The sequence below is a fragment of the Mustela putorius genome, unplaced genomic scaffold (assembly GCF_011764305.1).
Source record: "Mustela putorius furo isolate JIRA1106 unplaced genomic scaffold, ASM1176430v1.1 tig00537227_pilon_pilon_pilon, whole genome shotgun sequence".
NCBI lineage: Eukaryota > Metazoa > Chordata > Mammalia > Carnivora > Mustelidae > Mustela > Mustela putorius.
In genome coordinates, this window is record NW_025422368.1 from 37,116,104 (window position 1) to 37,138,954 (window position 22,851).

General features: G+C 37.2%; 1 protein-coding gene across 2 annotated transcripts; it reads left to right on the forward strand.

Annotated features, from left to right (window-relative positions):
• The first annotated feature begins 617 nt into the window (after nt 1-617).
• LOC123389966 (NKG2-A/NKG2-B type II integral membrane protein-like) lies at nt 618-21,507 on the forward strand. 2 transcript variants are annotated; one of them, XM_045073104.1, is made up of 6 exons: nt 618-1,503; nt 2,132-2,209; nt 2,674-2,727; nt 3,489-3,640; nt 19,866-19,972; nt 21,335-21,507. In XM_045073104.1, exons 1-6 carry the CDS (start codon nt 1,317-1,319, stop codon nt 21,450-21,452), a joined length of 696 nt encoding a protein of 231 aa, XP_044929039.1. In that variant the 5' UTR covers nt 618-1,316; the 3' UTR covers nt 21,453-21,507. The 2 variants fall into 2 exon arrangements, with proteins under 2 accessions (XP_044929039.1, XP_044929040.1); XM_045073105.1 differs by lacking the exon at nt 19,866-19,972 and having other exon boundaries at nt 629-1,503.
• Nucleotides 21,508-22,851: the final 1,344 nt, after the last annotated feature.

The window sequence follows — 22,851 nt, forward strand, 5'->3', positions numbered from 1 at the left end:
AAGATGAGGTATCTTCTGGAAAATGCTAACTTATACTTAGGTATGAAATAATCAACAAACTTTTTAAAAATTTGATCAAAAATTGGTGAAAAATGATATTTAATACTGAAAGAGATGCCTGTCTAATGGATTATGTTACATGCTCTAAAGGATATGAATCAGCAATGATACTGTGACTATTCTGTTAAGAATACTTAAGATAGCTAATTTATTATTGAGAGCTTAGCAAAGCTGGATGAAATATTAAGTGCTTTAAATGCATTATATTTTATATATTTTAATTCCCAGTTCAGATTAGTATAAACTAGGTAGCCAGATAGGAAGTAACTTCTTAAAGGTCATAGTTTGTAAATTTGAGAGCCAGGAGTAATTTCATATTTCAGTGACTTTGAGCACATTGACTGAATTATGAAATTACATTTATTTCATTTATTAGAATTCCTTATACAACTAAAGTTTCCCTACTGCCTTTCACATTCTTAGGTTTTTCTGGAAGTGTACCAACAGTGTTCTTCCATAAATGAACTACACTTTTATCTATCATTTTATAGTTTTCACATCTTTATCATAAACTCAGTTATCATTTTCTGGTGTTAAATAAGTACTTTTAAAAAATAGTTTTTGGTGTTTTTGATTTCATTATTGTTCAGGGTTTGAATAAATTTATTGTGTCATGTAACATTTTTCAACCTATAAAAGATTCATTAGATATTAATGATTCCTCCAAACTCCACAATTACTCAAAGTAAAAGACCACTTGATAGCACTACATGACATTTTAATAAAGAAACCCGAGCCTTAAATAAAAATAATTTACTCCAGGAAATTCCTATATGTGTTAAAACTAATATTCCCTAATCTGGGGACCTAATTTTTTAAACCAATAATGCATTTAAAACTTGTCAAAAAAAATTGGTGCAGCATTTTCTTTCTACTACAGCATTTTAATATTAACCCAGTTATCTAATAGTATTGACATGTTCTGTGGAATCTGGCCTTACATTAATAAGGACAATATTCCTGACCTCTTTTCTTCTTCACTAATTTGATGCTTTACATGTTTCCCATCAATACTATGGTGTCAAACAGAGAATATCATTATAAAAACCACTTATTCTATCATAAAGCACTTCTTTAAAGCTGTAAGGAAGGTAGTACCAGATTTTACATTGTTCAATTGCAAATGAGTACTCTCACTCACCCCACACTCCACCCACTGTGACTGTCCCAGCAATCTTGTCATTGCATACACTATTCATCAAGACCTTCAGTACAGTCCCATTCAGCCCTGTGCCCGACAGGACGCAGCTGCAGAGATGAATAACCAAGGAGTTACCTATGCAGAACTCAGTCAGGTTAAGGGTTCAAGAAGACAGCAAGTGAAAGCTAAGGGCACTAAAAGTCCCATTTCAGGAACTGAGGAGGAAATAACCTACGTAGAATTAAATCTTCAAGATGTTTCTCGGGATCTTCAAGGGAGTGGCAAGAACTGCCAGTGGAAAGGTAAAACACTTAATACAGACATACAACTGTTCTAGTATATGCACTTGGGGAGCAAGGGTGCAGGGAATGAGTAGGGAATGATCTCCCATATTTTTCATTTGTGTGGATCAGAGCTTGGGGCTGGAATATGGTATTGTAATTGAAATCTGAGGACGGATCTTGTCAAAGTGTTGTAATTCGTGGTCTTTACTCAATCTCATGGAGGTAATATATTTACTGCAAATATAATGGCATATTCTGAAAGAAGAATCCAATGACAGAGGCAAGTTTGGGGTCCAAATTTTTATATGTGACTCCCTGTACATTGTTGGCTTTCTTTTCTTTTCTTTTTTTTTTTTTTAAAGATTTATTTATTTATTTCACTGACAGGGATCACAAGTAGGCAGAGAGGCAGGCAAAGAGATAGGAGGAAGCAGGCATCCTGCTGAGTGGAGAGCCCAATGTGGGGCTCGATCCCAGGACCCTGGGACCATGATCTGAGCCGAAGGCAGAGGCTTTAACCCACTGAGCCACCCAGGTGCCCCATTGTTGGCTTTCTTGTACATAAATTTCCTAAATGATTATTTTCCATCTGTGTTTTCTCAGCATTTTCATTTTTTTTTCCCCAACTATTTACCTTCATGTCCAGGGAAGCTCATTGCTGACATTCTGGGAATCACCTGCCTTGTCTTGATGTCCACTGTGGTCACAATAGCTGTTATTCATTGTAAGTAAGTGTTTTCGATGACGACATTAATGATCATCGGTGCTCGAAATGTTGCATACTATTATGGAATTGTATTACCTTATTTTAATGCATGCATGCTCTAAATGTGGAATGTCAAAAGTAGAAATAACGGAATAACTCTATATAGAGAGTATTACACATATATTAAGATTTCATAACTGAAATACAAGTTATAGGAGAGACTTTATGGAAATATACAAGTTACTTCTTGAGACTGGTTAAACCAAATACTGCAAAATACTGTGAATTTTGATTCTTTAAACTTTTGAATTGTCTTCCCCCACATGTTCACTGTTTTATTTAATTTTTATGGGTAAAATCAATTTTATTACAGAGATTTCTCATTCTAAATAATATACCAAACTTCAAACTAAGGAACTCAAATCATAATCATTTATTTAGTTTAATATTAAGTTTTATGAGCATTGTTTTAATTTTTCTAGTTACTACAGGACCAGTGCAGAACAAGGCGTCTGTGGAAATAACGACCCAGAAAGGTAGAAAGTCATTTCCAAAACTTTGATATTAGGATAGCTTATATTTTATCTGTATCTTAAACTAGACAAGGATGATAATAGATGGTTTTGGGGAAAACAAATTAGAAAATTGTGTAGTAAATTTTCATAATTGATGAGTATAGGAGAGTATTACTTCTTACACAACAGTATGAGGAAATACTCATTAAAATCAGCATACATGAGGTACTTGGTTGGCTCAGTGAGTGAAGCGTCTGACTCTGGGCTTTGGCTCAGGTTATGAACTCAGGGTCCTGGGACTGAGCCCCATGTCCACTCCATGCTCAGTGCAGTCTGTTTTAAATTCTCTCTCCCTCTCCCTCTGCCCTCTAACCTCTAACCCTCTGGTTCATGCTCTCTCTTGTTCTCTGTCTCTCTCAAATAAATAAATAAATAGATCTTAAAATAAAGTTATACACCCATTGTCATTGATAACAATGACCTCAAATTTCCTCCTGCTTTAACATGATATAATATAAACCGTTATACAATTCCAAATAAATTGTTTTGTCCAGGGACTCGAAGTACATGTAGAGATGGACATTTTTGTTTGTTTTATACTGGCACATATGTAAGGGATGAAAGCCTGACTCTTCTGGGAATGTGCATGTGTTTTATTTTTGCCCACTTGTGAGGGTGAAGTGATGTGTTGTATACACATTTGTGTATACATATGTAACTTGCAAACTTGCAAGTTTTAATATTCAAAGCCTTTTGGATAATATCTCATAATCTTTCTTTAGCTTATCATTGTGGTCACTGTCCAAAAGAGTGGATTACATATTCCAAAACTTGCTACTACATTAGCACTGAAAGAAAACCATGGAATGAGAGTCGGTTGTCCTGTGCTTCTAAGAGCTCTACCCTGCTCTCCATAGAGGATGAAGAGGAAATGGTGAGATTTCAAATGTTTCCAGCTTTTATTAAAAACTTATCATTTAATATTACTTTTGTAGATCTCATCCATATAGTCATACATATTTATATTTCTTGTTTATTTGTTTTAAAGTCTTTTACTATTCCATAGTTTGATTCTATATTTCGCTAATTTTATACCTTTAATGTATATTTAATAATTTGTAGTTCTTGCTTTTCTTAGAAAGCCATACTTCTATAAATGCTCTTTTGCCTGAAATAACCTTACTATATTTTTTTTAAAAGATTTTATTTATTTACTTGACAGAGAGAAATCACAAGTAGATGGAGAGGCAGGCAGAGAGAGAGAGAGAGGGAAGCAGGCTCCCTGCCAAGCAGAAAGCCTGATGCGGGACTCGATCCCAGGACCCTGAGATCATGACCTGAGCCGAAGGCAGCGGCTTAACCCACTGAGCCACCCAGGCGCCCCATCCTTACTATATTTTTTACCACCCATCATGAAGACTGTATGATTGAGGTACCTTAACCAGTGGGTTAAGCCTCTGCCTTTGTCTCTGGTCATGGTCTCAGAGTCCTGGGATTGAGCCCCGCATCGGGCTCTCTGCTGGGTGGGAGCCTGCTTCCCCCTCCTCTCTCCCTGCCTCTCTGCCTACTCTTGATCTTTCTCTCTCTCTCTCTCTCTCTCTCTGTCAAATAAATAAAGAAATCTTAAAAAAAAAAAAAAAACTACATGATTGTGCATATTCATCACAAAATATTCGGAAGATAATTACAAATCAGATCATGAGTGAGAAGTTTAGAGCCCCTATTATCCCTGCCAGTTTTAATACTGTGAAATATCTTTGCTTATTTTTGGAATTTATATCGATGGAATCATGAAGTATGCATTATTATATGTGTCTCCTTTTTGCTTTCATATGATATTTGTAATCCATCTTTATTACTGCATTTGTCTGTAGTTTGTGAATTTTCACTGATGCTGTCTTATATGAATATGACATTTTAAAATCAATTCTCAGAAATTTACTTCCTTTTTGTATGTGGGTGTTATGAATAATAATTTTATGAAAGGCTTTTTCTATGTGTTTTCCATGTATTGTATTTATAATAACTATTATACATAGCTACATAGTATATAGTATATTTATGAAATGTGAATAATGCATTTGTCAAAATAACAATGCATAAATGCAACATTATAATTGTATTTATATATGATTATTATACATTTTCTTCAAAGCATTAGTATGAAATTGCTCAGTCATAGATATGTGTGTCTTTCAATATATTACATTTTCCCTACATTTATCTAATGTATTGTGTAAATACATTTTACAAAATAGTCAATTGATCCAAAATTCAGAGGTCTGTGGAAAATTATGACAAAAAGTTCTGGTGGTTATACAACAGTGTCATTATCCTGGGGTGTGAGTTATTAGGGTATTCTCTTTGGTGAGAAGGACTCGAGTATGTCCCTTGCTCATTTCTCCTAGATGTTTTCTTTTGTCTTCTCGGAAGTCCTTATCAAGTTTTAAATATGAGCTCTTTTTTGAGTTTACAAGATGGAAATAGCTGTGTATTGCATTTTTCCTCCCCTATTGGAGTCCTTTAATAATCAGAATTTTAGTATTACCATGGTCCCATATATCATTTGGGTGTTAGTGTTTATTTTGAACCTATTTCAGAAGTTCATCAAAGTTCATAAACATAATTTCCTATATTGCCTCTATCTTTTTTTCTTTCTTTATTAATTTTTCACTTTAATTAGAGTATCTTATCCAGTTGGAATTACTTTTGGTGATGTTGTATTTGCAATGCAGTGAGATATATATGAAGGATATAGTTTTCTACATCACGAACCTAACTGATGGAGCGTAATGTAAAGCAAAGTCGATCTTTTCTTCATAAATAATTATACATATATAGTCATACATATGTCCACATATGTTCTAATGTGCTTCATATAAATAATATAGATAGTATATATCTTTACATAGATAATTATAAACACATGTAGCAGTCTTCACATTCTGTCACAACCCACAGCACTTTGAGTAAAATGTAAAGCCTTCCCTTCCCTGATGTCCCTTTACTGTGTCTCATTTCTACTTTGTTTTAAATGTTTCTCTACTTACGTTGAGAATTACATGAATGTTATCACTTTGCTTCAACTGATGATTTTCATTCAAATTTCAAACAATTTAGACACTAGAGTTGAAGCAAGGTCCCTTAGGCTTAATGATAGTTTTATACTTTCTTTTGTTTTCCATTTCTTCCTGATGATCCTTGCAAAATTCCTTCTGTTACCATTTAATTTCTGTTTGGATAATTCCCTTTAGCAGTTCTTTCAGAGTGGGGGTGGCGGTGACACTTTTCCTAGTTTTCCTTTATCTCAGAATGTCTTGATGTCTCCTGCATTCCTGAGTGATGTGTCCCATGGATAGTCAATGGTTGCTTGAAATAACGCACTTAGTGTCTACATTTTTTGTTTGTTTGTTCGGGTCTTTCTAGCATGCCTTTTTTTTCTATTATGTTGACTAGGGAGAAAAAAATCATTTTGGGGCCTTTTGTCTGTGCACTTTGGTGTCTGTGGTTTGCTCATCACTCTGGGATATGTGAGGCAAAGAGAAATTCCAGGGCGTTCACCGCCGTATCATTCCTTGGGGTTAGAGTGCTCAGTTCTGTCAGTTTTCTCATTATCTGTTTGAATGTTATGTTGTTTTGTGTATCATATCCAGGTGTTTTAGCTGTATTTGGTGGAAGAAGTAAGGAACAGTAGCATATCCTCACTTTATTGCTGGAATAGGAATTCTGATATGTAGTGGTTCTAATGTGAATGTTCCAAAGACTGATAATGTTGAGCAACTTTCTCTGTATTTATTTGCCATCAATATATGCTTTTTGGTGAAGTATCTTGAAATGTATTTGTTCTTTTTTTTTTTTAATATAATTTTTTATTTTTTATAAACATATATTTTTATCCCCAGGGGTACAGGTCTGTGAATCACCAGGTTTACACACTTCACAGCACTCACCAAAACACATACCCTCCCCAATGTCCATAATCCCACCCCCTTCTTCCAAACCCCCTCCCCCCAAAAAACCTCAGTTTGTTTTGTGAGATTAAGAGTCACTTATGGTTTGTCTCCCTCCCAATCCCATCTTCTTTCATTTATTCTTCTCGTACCCACTTAAGCCCCCATGTTGCATCACCACTTCCTCATATCAGGGAGATCATATGATAGTTGTCTTTCTCCACTTGACTTATTTCGCTAAGCATGATACGCTCTAGTTCCATCCATGTTGTCGCAAATGGCAAGATTTCATTTCTTTTGATGGCTGCATAGTATTCCATTGTGTATATATACCACATCTTCTTGATCCATTCATCTGTTGATGGACATCTAGGTTCTTTCCATAGTTTGGCTATTGTAGACATTGCTGCTATAAACATTCGAGTACACGTGCCCCTTTGGATCACTACGTTTGTATCTTTAGGGTAAATGCCCAATAGTGCAATTGCTGGGTCATAGGGCAGTTCTATTTTCAACATTTTGAGGAACCTCCATGCTGTTTTCCAGAGAGGTTGCACCAGCTTGCATTCCCACCAACAGTGTAGGAGGGTTCCCCTTTCTCCGCATCCTCGCCAGCATCTGTCATTTCCTGACTTGTTGATTTTAGCCATTCTGACTGGTGTGAGGTGATATCGCATTGTGGTTTTGATTTGTATTTCCCTGATGCCGAGTGATATGGAGCACTTTTTCATGTGTCTATTGGCCATCTGGATGTCTTCTTTGCAGAAATGTCTGCTCATGTCCTCTGCCCATTTCTTGATTGGATTATTTGTTCTTTGGGTGTTGATTCTGGACACTAGTCCTTTATCTGATATGTCGTTTGCAAATATCTTCTCCCATTCTGTCAGTTGTCTTTTGATTTTGTTAACTGTTTCCTTTGCTGTGCAAAAGCTTTTGATCTTGATGAAATCCCAATAGTTCATTTTTGCCCTTGCTTCCCTTGCCTTTGGCGTTGTTCCTAGGAAGATGTTGCTGCGGCTGAGATCAAAGAGGTTGCTGCCTGTGTTCTCCTCAAGGATTTTGATGGATTCCTTTCACACATTGAGGTCCTTCATCCATTTTGAGTCTATTTTTGTGTGTGGTGTAAGGAAATGGTCCAATTTCATTTTTCTGCATGTGGCTGTCCAATTTTCCCAGCACCATTTATTGAAGAGGCTGTCTTTTTTCCATTGGACATTCTGTCCTGCTTTGTCAAAGATTAGTTGACTGTAGAGTTGAGGGTCTATTTCTGGGCTCTCTATTATGTTCCATTGATCTATGGGTCTGTTTTTGTGCCAGTACCATGCTGTCTTGATGATGACAGCTTTGTAATAGAGCTTGAAGTCCGGGATTGTGATGCCACCAACGTTGGCTTTCTTTTTCAATATTCCTTTAGCTATTCGAGGTCTTTTCTGGTTCCATATAAATTTTAGAATTATTTGTTCCATTTCTTTGAAAAAGATGGATGGTACTTTGATAGGAATTGCATTAAATGTGTAGATTGCTTTAGGTAGCATAGACATTTTCACAATATTTATTCTTCCAATCCAGGAGCATGGAACATTTTTCCATTTCTTTGTGTCTTCCTCAATTTCTTTCATGAGTACTTTATAGTTTTCTGAGTATAGATTCTGTGTCTCTTTGGTTAGGTTTATTCCTAGGTATCTTATGGTTTTGGGTGCAATTATAAATGGGATTGACTCCTTAATTTCCCTTTCTTCTGTCTTGCTGTGGTGTAGAGAAATGCAACTGATTTCTGTGCATTGATTTTATATCCTGACACTTTACTGAATTCCTGTATAAGTTCTAGCAGTTTTGGAGTGGAGTCTTTTGGGTTTTCCACATATAGTATCATATCATCTGCGAAGAGTGATAATTTGACTACTTCTTTGCCAATTTGGATGCCTTTAATTTCCTTTTGTTGTCTGATTGCTTTGGCTAGGACCTCTAGTACTATGTTGAATAGCAGTGGTGATAATGGACATCCCTGCCGTGTTCCTGACCTTAGTGGAAAAGCTTTCAGTTTTTCTCCATTGAGAATGATATTTGCAGTGGGTTTTTCATAGATGGCTTTGATGATATTGAGGTATGTGCCCTCTATCCCTACACTTTGAAGAGTTTTGATCAGGGAGGGATGCTGTACTTTGTCAAATGCTTTTAAGCATCTATTGAGAGTATCATATGGTTCTTGTTCTTACTTTTATTGATGTGTTGTATCACATTGACTGATTTGCGGATGTTGAACCAACCTTGCAGCCCTGGAATAAATCCCACTTGGTCGTGGTGAATAATCTTTTTAATGTACTGTTGAATCCTATTGGCTAGTATTTTGTTGAGTATTTTCGCATCTGTGTTCATCAAGGATATTGGTCTATAGCTCTCTTTTTTGGTGGGATCCTTGTCTGGTTTGGGTATCAAGGTGATGCTGGCCTCATAAAATGAGTTTGGAAGTTTTCCTTCCATTTCTATTTTTTGGAACAGTTTTAGGAGAATAGGAATTAGTTCTTCTTTAAATGTTTGGTAGAATTCCCCCGGGAAGCCGTCGGAACCTGGGCTTTTGTTTGTTTGGAGATTTTTAATGACTGTTTCAATATCCTTACTGGTTATGGGTCTGTTCAGGCTTTCTATTTCTTCCTGGTTCAGTTGTGGTAGTTTATATGTTTCTAGGAATGCATCCATTTCTTCCAGATTGTCAAATTTATTGCCGTAGAGTTGCTCATAGTATGTTCTTATAATAGTTTGTATTTCTTTGGTGTTAGTTGTGTTCTCTCCTCTTTCATTCATGATTTTATTTATTTGGGTCCTTTCTCTTTTCTTTTTGATAAGTCTGGCCAGGGGTTTATCAATTTTATTAATTCTTTGAAAGAATTCTTCTTCTTGTTGGACAGACCCTTTGAGTATGATATAGTGTCCTTCCTCATCTCTTATTATAGTCTTTGGCTTAAAATCTAATTGATCTGATATAAGGATTGCCACTCCTGCTTTCTTCTGATGTCCATTAGCATGGTAAATTCTTTTCCACCCCCTCACTTTAAATCTGGAGGTGTCTTCGGGCTTGAAATGAGTTTCTTGGAGGCAACATATAGATGGGTTTTGTTTTTTTATCCATTCTGATACCCTGTGTCTTTTGACAGGGGCATTTAGCCCATTCACATTCAGGGTAACTATTGAGAGATATGAATTTAGTGCCATTGTATTGCCTGTAAGGTGACTGTTACTGTATATTGTCTCTGTTCCTTTCTGATCTACCACTTGTAGGCTCTCTCTTTGCTTAGAGGACCCCTTTCAAGATTTCCTGTAGAGCTGGTTTGGTGTTTGCAAATTCTTTTAGTTGTTGTTTGTCCTGAAAGCTTTTAATCTCTCCTTCTATTTTCAATGATAGCCTAGCTGGATATAGTATTCTGGGCTGCATGTTTTTCTCGTTTAGTGCTCTGAAAATATCATGCCAGCACTTTCTGGCCTGCCAGGTCTCTGTGGATAAGTCAGCTGCCAATCTAATATTTTTACCATTGTATGTTACAGACTTCTTTTCCCGGGCTGCTTTCAGGATTTTCTCTTTGTCACTGAGACTTGTAAATTTTACTATTAGGTTACGGGGTGTGGGCCTATTCTTATTGATTTTGAGGGGTGTTCTCTGAACCTCCTGAATTTTGATGCTCGTTCCCTTTGCCATATTGGGGAAATTCTCCCCAATAATTCTCTCTAGTATACCTTCTGCTCCCCTCTCTCTTTCTTCTTCTTCTGGAATCCCAATTATTCTAATGTTGTTTCGTCTTATGGTGTCACTTATCTCTCGAATTCTCCCCTCGTGGTCCAGTATCTGTTTGTCCCTCTTTTGCTCAGCTTCTTTATTCTCTGTCATTTGGTCTTCTATATCACTAATTCTTTCTTCTGCCTCATTTATCCTAGCAGTGAGAGCCTCCATTTTTGATTGCACCTCATTAATAGCTTTTTTGATTTCAACTTGGTTAGATTTTAGTTCTTTTATTTCTCCAGAAAGGGCTTTTATATCTCTCGAGAGGGGTTCTCTAATATCTTCCATGCCTTTTTTGAGCCCGGCTAGAACCTTGAGAATTGTCATTCTGAATTCTAGATCTGACATATTACCAATGTCTGTATTGATTAGGTCCCTAGCCTTCGGTACTGCCTCTTGTTCTTTTTTTTGTGTTGAATTTTTCCGTCTTGTCATTTTGTCCAGAGAAGAGTATATGAGGGGGCAAGTAAAATACTAAAAGGGTGGCAACAACCCCAGGAAAATATGCTTTAACCAAATTAGAAGAGATCCCAAATCGTGAGGGGGGAGAAAGAGGATAAAAAGAGGTTCAAAAAGGAAGAAAGAAAAAAAAGAAAAAAAAAAAGAAAGAAAAAAAAAAGAAAAGAATTTTAAAAAAAAAGAAAACACCTAAGAAAAATATAAAAAAGAAAAAATATATGTATTAGATAAACTAGTAAAAAATCGTTAAAAAAGAAAAAGGTAACAGTTAAAAAAAAATTTTACCCGAAGGCGAGAAAAAAAACCAAAAATGAAAAAGAAAAAAATTAAATTAACCGCAAGACTAAAAAAAATCACAGGGCAAAAGCCATGAGTTCCGTGCTTGGCTTTCTCCTCCTCTAGAATTCTGCTGCTCTCCTTGGTATTGAAACCGCACTCTTTGGTAGGTGAACTTGGTCTCGGCTGGATTTCTTGTTGATCTTCTGGGGGAGGGGCCTGTTGTAGTGATTCTCAAGTGTCTTTGCCCCAGGCGGAATTGCATCGCCCTTACCCGGGGCCGGGGTGAGTAATCCGCTTGGGTTTGCTTTCAGGAGCTTTTGTTCCCTGAGCGCTTTCCATAGAGTTCTGGAGGACGGGAATACAAATGGCGGCCTCCTGGTCTCCGCCCGGAGGAGCCGAGAGCCCAGGGCCGCACTCCTCAGTGCGCGCTGAGAGAACCGCACCCAGTTACTCCCGTGTGCCTGACCTCCAGCCGCGCTCTGAGCTCACCGAGCCTGCGACCGGTTCAAGGTCACCCCGAGCTGCGAGCTTACTGTTGGCTCTGTCTCTGTAGCCGGCTTTCCCATTCCAATACCCGCAAGCTCTGCGACACTCAGACACCCCTGATCCTTCAGTGACCCTGCGGGACCTGAGGCCACGCTGACCCCGTGTGGGCTTTGCCCCGGGTAGCCTCTGGAGCGATGTCCCTCAGCAGAACAGACTTTTAAAAGTCCTGATTTTGTGCGTGGTTGCTCCGCCGCTTGCCGGGAGCCGGCCCCTCCCCCCGGGGTCTATCTTCCCGTCTCTTTGGATTCACTTCTCCGCTGGTCCTACCTTTCAGAAAGTGGTTGTTTTCTGTTTCCAGAATTGCTGTTCTTCTTCTCTTCGATCTGCCGATGGATTTTCAGGTGTTTGCAATCTTTAGATAAGCTATCTAGCTGATCTCCGGCTAGCTGAAGTAGTCTCGGCCTGCTACTTCTCCGCCATCTTGACTCCTTGAAATGTATTTGTTCTATTTTTACTTTTTGTTATTGTATTTTCTATTTACTTTCTGTATCCTAGCAGTAAGTTTTTTATTAGATGTATTATTTGTAAATATTTCCTCTCAAGTCTATGACTGGTCTTTCTTTTCTCTTCAAAGCACAGACATTATCTTAAGGAACTACACTTCATCACTTTGTTCTTTTATGGATCATGTTTTGTTTCTCTCTAAGAAATCACTGCCCAACTTTAGGTCAGATAATTTTCTTAATACATCTTCTTGAAATTTTATCATTTGCACTTACAGATGATCATCTTTTAACATTTTTGTATAAGGTATATATTATTAATTTCATTTGAAACTAATTGTTTCCACAACATTTATTGTAACACTATACTTTCTCCACAAAATGACTTAGCATCATTGCTGAAATCTGCATTCCATATATGTGTGGGTATAAACTTTTCACTTTCTCTTCAGTTTCTTTAATCTTGTATATATTTTTATCAATCCATACTTTTAAAAATGTCTTTTTATAAACAATAGGTTTATATTAGTTCTTTTTCAGAGTTATCATATCTATTCTAGATCTTTGCATGGCTGTTTACTTTTTTATTTCTATCAGTCTAAATGATTATTTTTAAGTTAAGAATAAAAATTAGTTTTATATTCTGCATCAGAGAAATCACATCATTTGGCCTTCTTTACTCTGCGAATGTGACAGATTAAGTTAATGAATCACTTCTTGGTCTTTTGGCTAAGATCAAGTGCAGATTAAGTTAATGGAATTTCAAATGTAAATCCAACTTGGTATTGCTTCAATAAATCTACTTACATCATAGTCCATTATTTTTGTATATTATCAGAACCAGTTTAGATTGCCACTGACATGTAATTTCCTTTTCTTAGTATTCCAAGAAAATGCACACAACACATATTTTATTGACCCTTTTTTTCTACCTTGTAAGATTGTCTTTTTGGTTTCTAATTAATATTTCATCTTTCTTTACTTATAAGTACCTAAATATTCTGTAACTGAGTATGAAAAGCTTCTGGATTATAGATTAAATTATCTTAGAAGTTGAGACAATTCTGATATTTTTATTTCCTTTTTTTTGGTTTTCACAAGTTGTATTTGGTAGGATGTTTTCAATTTTATGTCTAGTTTTAAACATATTTACTTATTTTCATGGTATTCATGGTATGTTAATTTTACTGTGGTATAATGTACATACAGATGGTTGCACAAGCAATACATGCCAACAGCTGGCCGAATTTTCAAGTGTCACCATCATATGAAGAAGAAAATGAATATTACCAGTACTGCAAAATGCCCCTTGCATGTTTCCACCTCCATTTACAAACATTTCCATAAGTAGAATCATACAGTGTGCATATTTTATTTTTGGCATTTTCAGGGGAAGATAAACTTGTGCTTTTCATCCATATAGTTGCATGAAGTTGTAAATCATCCAAACTTCTTGCTGCTCCGTTGTCTGGTTCTACTACAGTGCATTTATCCATGCTATTGCTAATGCTCTTGGATATTTGGGTATTGATCCACTTAGGCTGCCATGAGTTACTCTACTTTTTGTATTTCACAGTCAACTTCAGTCTAGTATATGTTTATCACTTCTTTCTTCTCTAACTTTAATAGGTTCTTCTCTGTACAGTGTATTGAGAGGGAAACTACTCAGATCATCCATTTTATAACATTCTTCCTTTTGGGTTTAAGTGACAGAGCTATGAATTGTCTCTAAACACTACTTTTGTTCCACCTTAAAACTTTTGATATATTCTCAGTTTTGTATCACCCAGTACAAGGTATTTTCACAGATTTCATTTTTGAACTATAAATATTTCAGAAGTGTGTCACTTTTCCACATGTTTGGAAATCCACCAAATTTCTTTTTGTTGTGACTTCTAATTTATTCCTTTAGACAAAAATTGATTAGTCTTCAGAGAATATACTTTGGAAAATTTCCATCCTGTCAATGTTTGATCTCTATTTATGACATAGAAGAATAATTTCTATATATGTCAGTTTTGTCAAGCTGATTCCTAGAGCTCTGACAGTCTTCAGTGGGGCTCCTGATTTTGTGATTGGATGGTTTCTCATTTACTGATGGAAGAGCTTTTAAATCTTCAGTTGTGCTCATTAAGTTGTTTATTTATCTTCCCAAATCTGTTAGTTTCTATTACATGTGTTTGAAGGTTCTATTGTTAGGTGAATAATACATATTTGTAATTATTTTATCTTCTCATATTGACAGGCTTACCGTGGTGAAGTGTTTCTTTTAAGTTCTAATAATATTTCTTGTTTTATTTATTTATTTTTTATAAGATTTTATTTATTCATTTGACAGAGATCATAAGTACGCAGAGAGGCAGGCAGAAAGAGAGAGGGAGGAAGCAGTCTCCCTGCTGATCAGAGAGCCCGATGCAGGGCTCGATCCCAGGACCCTGGGACCATGACCTGAGCTGAATGCAGAGGCTTTAACCCACTGAGCCACCAAGGTGCTCCAATATTTCTTGTTTTAACAGCTACTTTGTCTGATATTGTTGTAGCCATTTGGCCTCACTTACAGAGTTACTGCTTGGAGAGTGGATCTTTTGCTATCATTTTACTTTCACATCTTTGTGCCTTTGAATCTAAAGTGTGTGTGTTATGGAAAGCATAATGATGGATCTGAAATTTTTCTTTTTTATTCAGGATGACAATTTTTATATTTCGATTGGAATATTTACTGAATTAACATGAACGTCGTTATTGGGATAGTTGTATTTGGGTCTCCCATTTTTCTATTCATTTTATGTTTATGTTGTTTTCTTCTTCCACCTTATCTGACATCTTTTGTACTAAACATATTTTAGTATCCTATTTTAATTCCCCTTCGATCTCTTAGCTATATTCTTAAGTTAGTTCTTTGTAGTAGCTGGGTGTTACAATTACATCTTTTATTTGTTTTTACTGAGATATAATTGACATAACAGTGTGTAAATTAAAGGTGTGTAATGTGCTCATTTGCTACTTTGATGTATTACTGATTGATTACTATGGTAAGGTAGATAACCCCTCTCTCACATCACATTCTTAACACTATTGTGGGTGTTGAGAACAGCAAAGATTTAGCCTTTCCAAGTTTGAAGTTTATAATACAGTAATGATGACTATAATCACTATGTTGTACATTAGATTCCAGAGCTTATTATGTAGTAGCTAGCTGTAACTTTGTTTTCTTGAACATCTCATCAATTCCCCTGCCTTGTTGTCCCTGGTAAATTATATTATATTTATTACTTTTACAAATTCAGTGTTTTAGATTCTACATTTAAGCAAGGCCATATAGTATTTGTCTATTTCTGTCTGATTTTTGTCACGTATATAATGCCTTTAAGGTACATCCATTTGTCACAAAAGGCAAGAGTTCCTTCTTTCTCATGACTGAATAATATTTCATTGTGCATATATGCATGTATGTGTGTGGATACATATATATACCACACATTCTTTACCTCTTTATCTGTTGGCAGATACCTAGGTTCCTTTAATAATTTGGTTATTGAGAATAATGTTGCAATGAGCATGGTGTGAAGTAACATTTGAGATACTGATTTGAGTTTTTAATATATATGTAGGAGTAACATTAGTACATAATATGGTATTTTTATTTGTAATTGCTTGGAAAAATGCATAATATATGGTATTTTTATTTGTAATTGGTTGAAAAAAATTGTTGGAAAACCAATTTATATTTTCTTCAAAGGATTTCCTTTTCTTCAGATCTTCATGAATATTCTCTTAAGTTTTGGGAAAAAAACAATTTTAACAGGTGTGAGGTGATAATTAATTATGGTTTTGATATGCATTTCACTGATGTTAGTGATTTGGGGTATCTTTCTTGTACCTATTGGCCATTTTTCTGTCTTCATAAAAAAAAAAACATAAAAACAGGCCCTGTTCCCATTTTTGGAATTGGATTATTTCCTTTGTTTTTATTGCATTGGTGGAGCTATTTATAGATTTGGATCTCAGTCCCTTATCTGATCTGTTTACAATATTTCTCCTCTTCTGTACATCATTCTTCCAAACTTTTCAACTTTTTTGTTCTTTCCTTTGCTGTGCATATGCTCTTAATTTAATGCAGTCTCACTTTTCTATTTTAATTTCTCTTGCCTATCTTTTGGTGACTTATCCAAGAAGTCATATGAAGGATCTTTTCATTTTGGTCTCTACCAGTGATTTTATATTTTTATGTGTTTTTACCTTGCTTATTTTGGTCTCTTTTTCCGGCTTGAAGAATTATCTTTAGCATTTCTGTTGGGCGGGTCTAATGGTTCAAATTTCTTCTGAAATGTGGCTTTAACCAACCACCACTAGAGTCATGCCACTTTCCTCTGACTGCCATCTGGGGAAAGAGTTGAAACTATGACACACCATCCCCTGGGATGCTGGGAAAGTCTTTATCTCTTCTTTGTTTCTGAATGACAGCTTTTCTGAGTAAGGTATTCTTGGTTGACAGTTGTTTTTCCCTTTGATTGCATTAAAAATATCATCCCACTCTCTCCTGTCTTATCTGTGAGAAGAAAGTCTTGCCGAGAGAATCTTTTTTGATGTCTGATATGGCATGTAGACTTCAGAGTCCTCAAAGCAATATTGGAGCTACAATGCTGTCTACTTCCCCCCATGTTCTCCTCAAGGAATTTCATAGTTTTATTGCTTCTTATGTTTAGGCCTTTGGTTCATTTTGAGTTAACATTAGTATATGGTATGAACGTAAGCATTGGATTTCATTCTTTTGCAAAGAAATTGTCAGTTTCCCAACCATTTGTGAAAGTCAATTTCCCAACACCTTTTGTGAAAGGTACTGTTCCTTCCCTATTGAATGTCTTGGCACCCTGATCAAAATGATTAGACTGAATATACATTGGTTTGTGTTTGGGGTATTTTTTATTTTTGTTTTTTTAAAATATTTATTTATTTATTTGTCAGAGAGAGAGAGAGAGAAAGCACAAGCAGGAGGGAGTGACTAGCACAGGGAGAAGCAGGCCCCCTGCTGAGCAAGGAGCCCTATGCTGGACTTGATCCCAGGACCCTGGGATCATGACCTGAGCCAAAGCAAAAACTTATCCAGCTAAGCCACCCATGAGTTCCAGGATGTATTTTTAAGTTATTGTTTCCATGGAGGACTTATGGCCTGGGGCTTCTTATACTTTTATCTTACTGGTGTGACCCCCCTCCAATCTAACTTGTGTCCATGGCATGTGTGGATTCTATGGTAGATAATGTAGTCTCGGGCTGCTGGAGATGGAAGATGTATCACCCATTCCATGGTTTTCACACAAATTCAGTCACCTCATGTTCCACCCTGTTCCCTCAGGATTATTTCTTTTCTGTGTTGGCATGTGTTCTTCAGTCATTTCATTGTGTTTTGAGTTATAGACATAATTCTATTATTAGTTTGTTGAGCCTCTGGGGTCCATAATATTTTTAAAATGATATTTAAGAAGTTGTTCACTCTTTGTGACTTATGATTATTTTTCTGCACTGCTTCTCCCCCCTGCTTCTCTTTTCCTTCTTAGATTGTATTTAGACCTATGCTGGTTTTCCTGGTACTGTGTTGAAGGTTTCTGACTGTGTTAATGTTTCTGTTTTTTTGCTCTCTTGCTGTTGAGATGAGTAAATCCATGATTCCCTCTTCAATGTCATCAGTTTTTTCTAATGTATCCCAAATTTTCTGGAGAGCCAATTTAGTGAATTTTCATATAGGTGTGTGACGATAAACCAAGAATTTCTCTGTGATTTATTCATGTACTTTTACTTCTCTATTGATATTTCTTACATCCTATATTGCTGCCATCATATGTTCATTTAATTATCTGAACTGTTTCTTTGTAATTTCCATATATTTATAAATAGCACTATAAAATGCTTTTTTTTCTCCCATCCAAGTACTAACCAGGCCCGACCCTGCTTATCTTCCGAGATCAGACAAGATTACACGTGTTCAGGGTGGTATGGCCCTAGACTAAAATGCTTTTTATCTAATAAACATAATATTCTTATCTCAGTAGAAGTTTATATTGACTTATGCATTCTCCTAGTATGGAAGACATTGCCAGTTTCTTTTCATGTTTTTTTTTTTTTTTAATTTTTAGGTAGATAGTTTTGATAATATAATTTAGTCATCATGCAGTCTATTTCATATTCTTAGATTTGCATTTTTTTGTAAGTTGCACAAATTTTATTGCAGGATCTTCTTCCCTCAGATCTGCCTGCTAATATTTTTTTTCAGTGTTACCAAATTCTTATATTTTAGCCTGCATTCCTAGGGATTGTCCTTGTGACTTTGTAACTTAGATGTTACCTACAAGTACTCTTAAAAACTGTGTTCAAAGTCTGCAGGTGAATAGGACTTCCATGCTCTACCATGAGATGTGTGTGTGTGTGTGTGTGTGATTGTGTGTGTGCATGCATATGAGTGTGAGAAGTCTCCTGCTTTTACTTTCTACTGATCTCCTCTCCATGTATGAATAATTATTTTCCATCAATCAAGAGTGTACAGAGAGCTCATATCAACTCTTCTGTTTTTCCTTCATTAATAGCATTTCCCTATTATATTTATGGGAGCCACAGTGCTTGAGAGAAAAAAATGCAACCTCCAACATTTTTTTTTTTTTCTGGAGTAGAAAGAATTTTATTGATACCTGAGAAAAAGAGCAGGAAAAACATTCCTACCGACCATGTAGCCTGCCCCTTGGGTTAGATTGGCCCCAAGACTTCTCTCATCCTGCTTTTGAGCAGGGTCCCAACCGATGAATACCAAAAGGCTGGGGAAGTATGCAGCCAGAGTCTGGAGAGACAGCATGTGCAGTGAGGGTTCCTGAGGGCAGGGCAGGGTCAGCAAGGAAGACATGCTGATCAAGACCTAGAGTCTCTTGGGTCACAGCCCCAATTCCAATGAAAAACAACTCCTTCCAACCTCCTTGTTTCTAGCAAGCAGGGCTGTCATCTTCTCCTGACACACGTATGGGTTCTCATCATTCATTGACAAGCAAAATCATCACTCTGAGCTGAAAAATCAATGGACTATTTCAGTCCCTTCCCCACTGCTGATTGGGTCTCCCTTGTGGCACCAGCACAATTGCTTTCTGCAGCTTCTCCAAATTGTGGAACTACAAGCTTCTGGATCACTGGGATATGGTGGGAAGGTGGGGAGGCAAGGGAGCAGTTCTGGGCAAGAAGATTACAGATGCACTTCTTTTCACTTGAATCTCTAGGAGGTTTTCAATAATAGCTATTTCATAAAATATTATTAGCCCTTGATCAGTTATCAGAACTCTGAAATTGTTGCCTTTGTCAGTTTGTCCCCTTCATTTATTTCTACTAAGTTTCTTTTAAAAGATTTTTTTTTTTTATTTGACAGACAGAGACCACAAGTAGGCAGAGAAGCAGGCAGAGAGAGATAGGGAGGCAGGATCCCTGCTGAGCAGAGAGCCAGATTCAGGGCTTGATTCCAGGACCCTGGAATCATGACCTGAGCTGAATACAGAGGCTTCAACCCACTGAGCCACCCAAGTGCCCCTCTACTAAGATATTTTTATAACATGTCCTGTGTATAACATTACTTGAAAATTTTAAAGAGTCTATAAAGTCAGAAAGAATTACCTATGTTTGTTTTTGCAAAATTCAAATAAAAGCTTGTTTGACTTCTAAAAAAATGTTTTTTTCTCATAGTATTTGTTCAGCCTCCTCATTCATTCTTTATGGATTAGTAGAGATTCCCAGAACATCAGTATTAATTCATCTGTGTGGCCAAAAGTTTCCACCTCCTTTCCTAAAGTGTAAGTTTCTTGACAACTTTTTTTTTTTTTGAGCATTCTTGTTTCTTTCCACCTATCAAGTAAATGTTTCAGTATTAACATCAGTTCCATTCAAGCTTGAATTTGTTTATTTTTTAATTTTTTAAATTTATTTTTTATTTATTTTTGGCATAACAGTATTCATTATTTTTTCACCACACCCAGTGCTCCATGCAATCTGTGCTCTCTCTAATACCCACCACCTGGTACCTCAACCTCCCACCCACCCGCCAACTCAAACCCCTCAGATTGTTTTTTAGAGTCCATAGCTCTCATGGTTCACCTCCCCTTCCAATTTCCCCCAACTCTCTTCTCCTCTCTAACTCCCCATATCCTCCATGCTATTTGTTATGCTCCACAAATAAGTGAAACCATATGATAATTGACTCTCTCTGCCTGACTTATCTCACTCAGCATAATCTCTTCCAGTCCCATCCATGTTGCTACAAAAGTTGGGTATTTGTCCTTTCTGATGGAGACATAATACTCCATAGTGTCTATGGACCACATCTTTCTTATCCATTCATCCGTTGAAGGGCATCTTGGTACTTTCCACAGTTTGGCGACCGTGGCCATTGCTGCAATAAACATTGGGGTACAGATGGCCCTTCTTTTCACTACATCTGTATCTTTGGGGTAAATACCCAGGAGTGCAATGGCAGGGTCATAGGGAAGTTCTATTTTTTTTTTTTAAAGATTTTATTTATTTGACAGAGAGAGATCACAAGTAGGCAGAGAGGCAGGAGAGAGGAAGGGAAGCAGGCTCCCTGCTGAGCAGAGAGCCCGATGCGGGACTCGATCCCAGGACTCTGAGATCATGACCTGAGCCGAAGGCAGCGGCTTAACCCACTGAGCCACCCAGGCGCCCCGGAAGTTCTATTTTTAATTTCTTGAGGCATCTCCACACTGTTCTCCAAAGAGGCTGCACCAACTTGCATTCCCACCAACAGTGTAAGAGGGTTCCCTTTTCTCCACATCCTCTCCAACACATATTGTTTCCTGTCTTGTTAATTTTGGCCATTCTAACTGGTGTAAGGTGATATCTCAATGTGGTTTTAATTTGAATCTCCCTGATGGCTAGTGATGATGAACATTTTTCATGTGTCTGATAGCCATTTGTATGTCTTGACAACTTTTTTATGCCTCAAGAGAATTAATCTTACAAAGAATAAATGCAATGTGTGAACAATTATGTAACACAATTGTGAAAATGTTCCCATAAAAATGATATGGGAAATATTCAGATTTAGATGTACAACTATTAGTCCAAATCAACTATTTATTCTTCACAATATTGTGATTCATATTTTTAAGAGTAATGAGATCTAATTCTCTCTATTTCAGGTCATCGATTTCTTCAGAGAGTGACAACTGTCCCTTTTTCAACTCTGTCTCAAAGAAAACTCTTTTTGACTCCTGCTTGTATCAAAAAATATATGTTTGTAAGACCCGGGCATTTTAGTTACCTAATATTGGTATCTATTTCACCAGCTATAAAGCTATCTCACATCTGTAAAGAATGTATTTGTCATTTCTTCAAAAGTCATAAAATTATTTTTTAAGGATTTTATTTATTTATTTGACAGACAGAGAACACAAGTAGGCAGAGGGACAGAGAGAGAGGAAGGGAAGCAGGCTCCCTGATGAGCAAAGAGCCTGGGATCATGACCTGAGCTGAAGACAGAGGATTTAACCCACTGAGCCACGCAGGCACCCCAAAAGCCATATAATTATTATCTCATAATATATTTCAGATATAACTTTTAGAGCAATTTTAGGTTCACAACAAATTAAGAAGAAGGTACAGAAATTTCCTCTATTACCCCTGAATACACAAGTACATGGCTGCACCAGTTATCAGCATCACTTACTAGAATGGTCTATTACTGAAGGTCCCACCAAGTTGGCTAAAGAGTGGGGGACTCCAATTCAACCAGTCTCCTAAATTTAGCTAGGAATCTGTCAAGCCACTCTGGACACCCATAAAATCAATCTGAGATGTAAGATTATACACATCTGTATTTCTGTGGGGACTGAAGATCATCCGGGGAGATGTACAAAAGATGGAGTTGGGTTTGCACAGACAGATGTTGCAGGACAAACAGAAAGGGGAGAGAGCCAAAAGAAACCAACCATTGGAAATTAATACCCCAGGTGAAAAGTGCCCTGTGCTCAGGGACCAGGGATACCTTGGAGATGGGTGGCTGCAAGACAGGAAGTGACTGATAACAGTGTTTAAAAAGAACAAAAGGGCTTAAGGGACAATTGCAGGGACCAGGTCACCATCGGTGTGGACACATGGACCAGCCAGCCACAACCACTGCCCACCTGTGCCTGAGAGGACTCACTGGGGATTTGAGTCAGCGGTCCCTGGGACTTGGCAGCTACTGCTGCCCCCAGAGTCACCTCCACCACCAGATGCCTCTATAGCTGAGAGGACCCAACTTGGTCTGGAGACCATGGTCTGAGAGTAGCAGCCACCAGGGTTGGGCTCACCCGAACTGGTATTACTCATGGTTTTGGTGGCACGGGGATACAGAGACAAGTGGGGATATCAAGGAAACCACTGAGAGGGTCGCTGGGAATGCACACCCCCTGTGGGAGGCTGCAGTATTCAATGGGGTTTGCAGAGGGCTGTCTATGTTCCAGACGATTCAGAGAGGAACAGAGGGTAATTTCTCCCTGAGGCAGAGGTCTGGGTGTGGACAGTTTACTTTGCTCTGACCCTGACACCAGAGAAGAAAAGCCTCCTTGAACAAAAGCCTGAAAAACCAGTTTCCATAGAGCCCAGTCCCATGATAGGGGCCAGGTCTACTCCACCCAAGCAGGATTAATAGAAAAACAACACAGCAGATCCCTCC

What these genes read in the sequence shown, in the direction of transcription:
- LOC123389966 (XM_045073104.1), top strand. Translation starts at nt 1,317, where the DNA reads ATGAATAACCAAGGAGTTACCTATGCAGAACTCAGTCAGGTTAAGGGT. An exon ending in CAAGAACTGCCAGTGGAAAG is followed by an intron (nt 1,504 to 2,131) that starts GTAAAACACTTA and finishes CTTCATGTCCAG; the next exon opens with GGAAGCTCATTGCTGACATT. An exon ending in TCCACCTCCTTTCCTAAAGT is followed by an intron (nt 19,973 to 21,334) that starts GTAAGTTTCTTG and finishes TCTCTATTTCAG; the next exon opens with GTCATCGATTTCTTCAGAGA.